The sequence below is a fragment of the Carlito syrichta genome, unplaced genomic scaffold, assembly GCF_000164805.1.
Source record: "Carlito syrichta isolate Samal-C Ts95f unplaced genomic scaffold, Tarsius_syrichta-2.0.1 Scaffold143259, whole genome shotgun sequence".
Classification (NCBI taxonomy): Eukaryota; Metazoa; Chordata; class Mammalia; order Primates; family Tarsiidae; genus Carlito; species Carlito syrichta.
This window is the reverse complement of record NW_007087355.1, coordinates 1-878: the sequence shown is the minus strand read 5'-3', so window position 1 is coordinate 878 and position 878 is coordinate 1. Positions and strand designations below refer to the sequence as shown.

Sequence of the window (878 nt, the reverse complement as noted above, 5' to 3'; positions counted from 1 at the left end):
CATTCGCTCTCCCGCCACAGCGCCCAGAGCTGCGTGGGCTCTTGGGTCGCAGGGAGAAGCTGGTCGCTTCCTCCCTGGACGAGGGACAAGTTTGCCTGCCTTGTCAGAGCCCAGGGCCTCTCGGACCAAAACATCGTCTTCCCGGACGTGATCGGTAACAGGGTCCCCTGCGGGCGGTGGGGCAGGGGGAGGCACGGCCGGAGGCCTGGATGGGGGTGGTGCCCGCCCTGGCTTCGCCAGCCCTGGGCCCCCGGGGTGGGCATGGCCGGGCGTCGGTCCGGGGCGGATCTGGCCGACCCCGAGGGGCTGCAAGTGCCTGCTCGCAGAGCGCAGCCCGAGCCAGCGGAGGGTGCCATGGCTCTCGGTCCCTCTGTCATCCTGGGCTCCCCTGTCCTGGCCACTCCCCTCCTCCCAGGCCCGTGCCCCCTCCAGGTGCCTGTCCTGAGCCCCCTTCCCAGCTCCACTCGTGAGGGCTTGGGCTCGTCTCAGGAGGGGTCCTGGACACCAGCCGCCTGGCCTGGGCAGCAGCCCCCCGGCCATTCCGAGGCCCCGTCCCCTCGCGGCCAGGCTCTCCTCGTGGAAGGGCGGGCGAGGAGCGCGCCACGCCTGCCCCTCTGAGTCCTGCCCTGGTCCCGGCCCTGGGCCTCACCCCGCGCACACTCGCTTGCGTGCACACACGCGTAGGGGCCGCACATGCTTGCACACGCACCCCCCACGTGCACACGTGTGCACACATCCTGTAGGCCCAGGCACAGGAGCTCACGCACACCTGCACACAACTCGCCCGTGCTCACCCGCAAAGCCAGGGTGCCGCGCTGCCAGGGGACAGGCGGGGGGCAGGGAGCAGAGCAGGCCCCGGGCGTGGCGGCCCTCGGCCC

The 878-nt window shown here is 72.2% G+C and overlaps 1 protein-coding gene across 1 annotated transcript in view; it reads left to right on the top strand.

Moving 5' to 3' along the window:
- The window catches only part of LOC103251631 (epididymal-specific lipocalin-12-like), a gene marked incomplete at its 3' end in the record, with an annotated part of 3,406 nt that extends 2,974 nt beyond the window's left edge, over positions 1–432 (top strand). The window contains exons 3-4 of the mRNA XM_021708651.1: positions 21–154; positions 241–432. Of these exons, the coding sequence (XP_021564326.1) occupies positions 21–154; positions 241–432 (326 nt within the window). The remainder of the gene's footprint in view (positions 1–20; positions 155–240) is intronic.
- Positions 433–878: the final 446 nt, after the last annotated feature.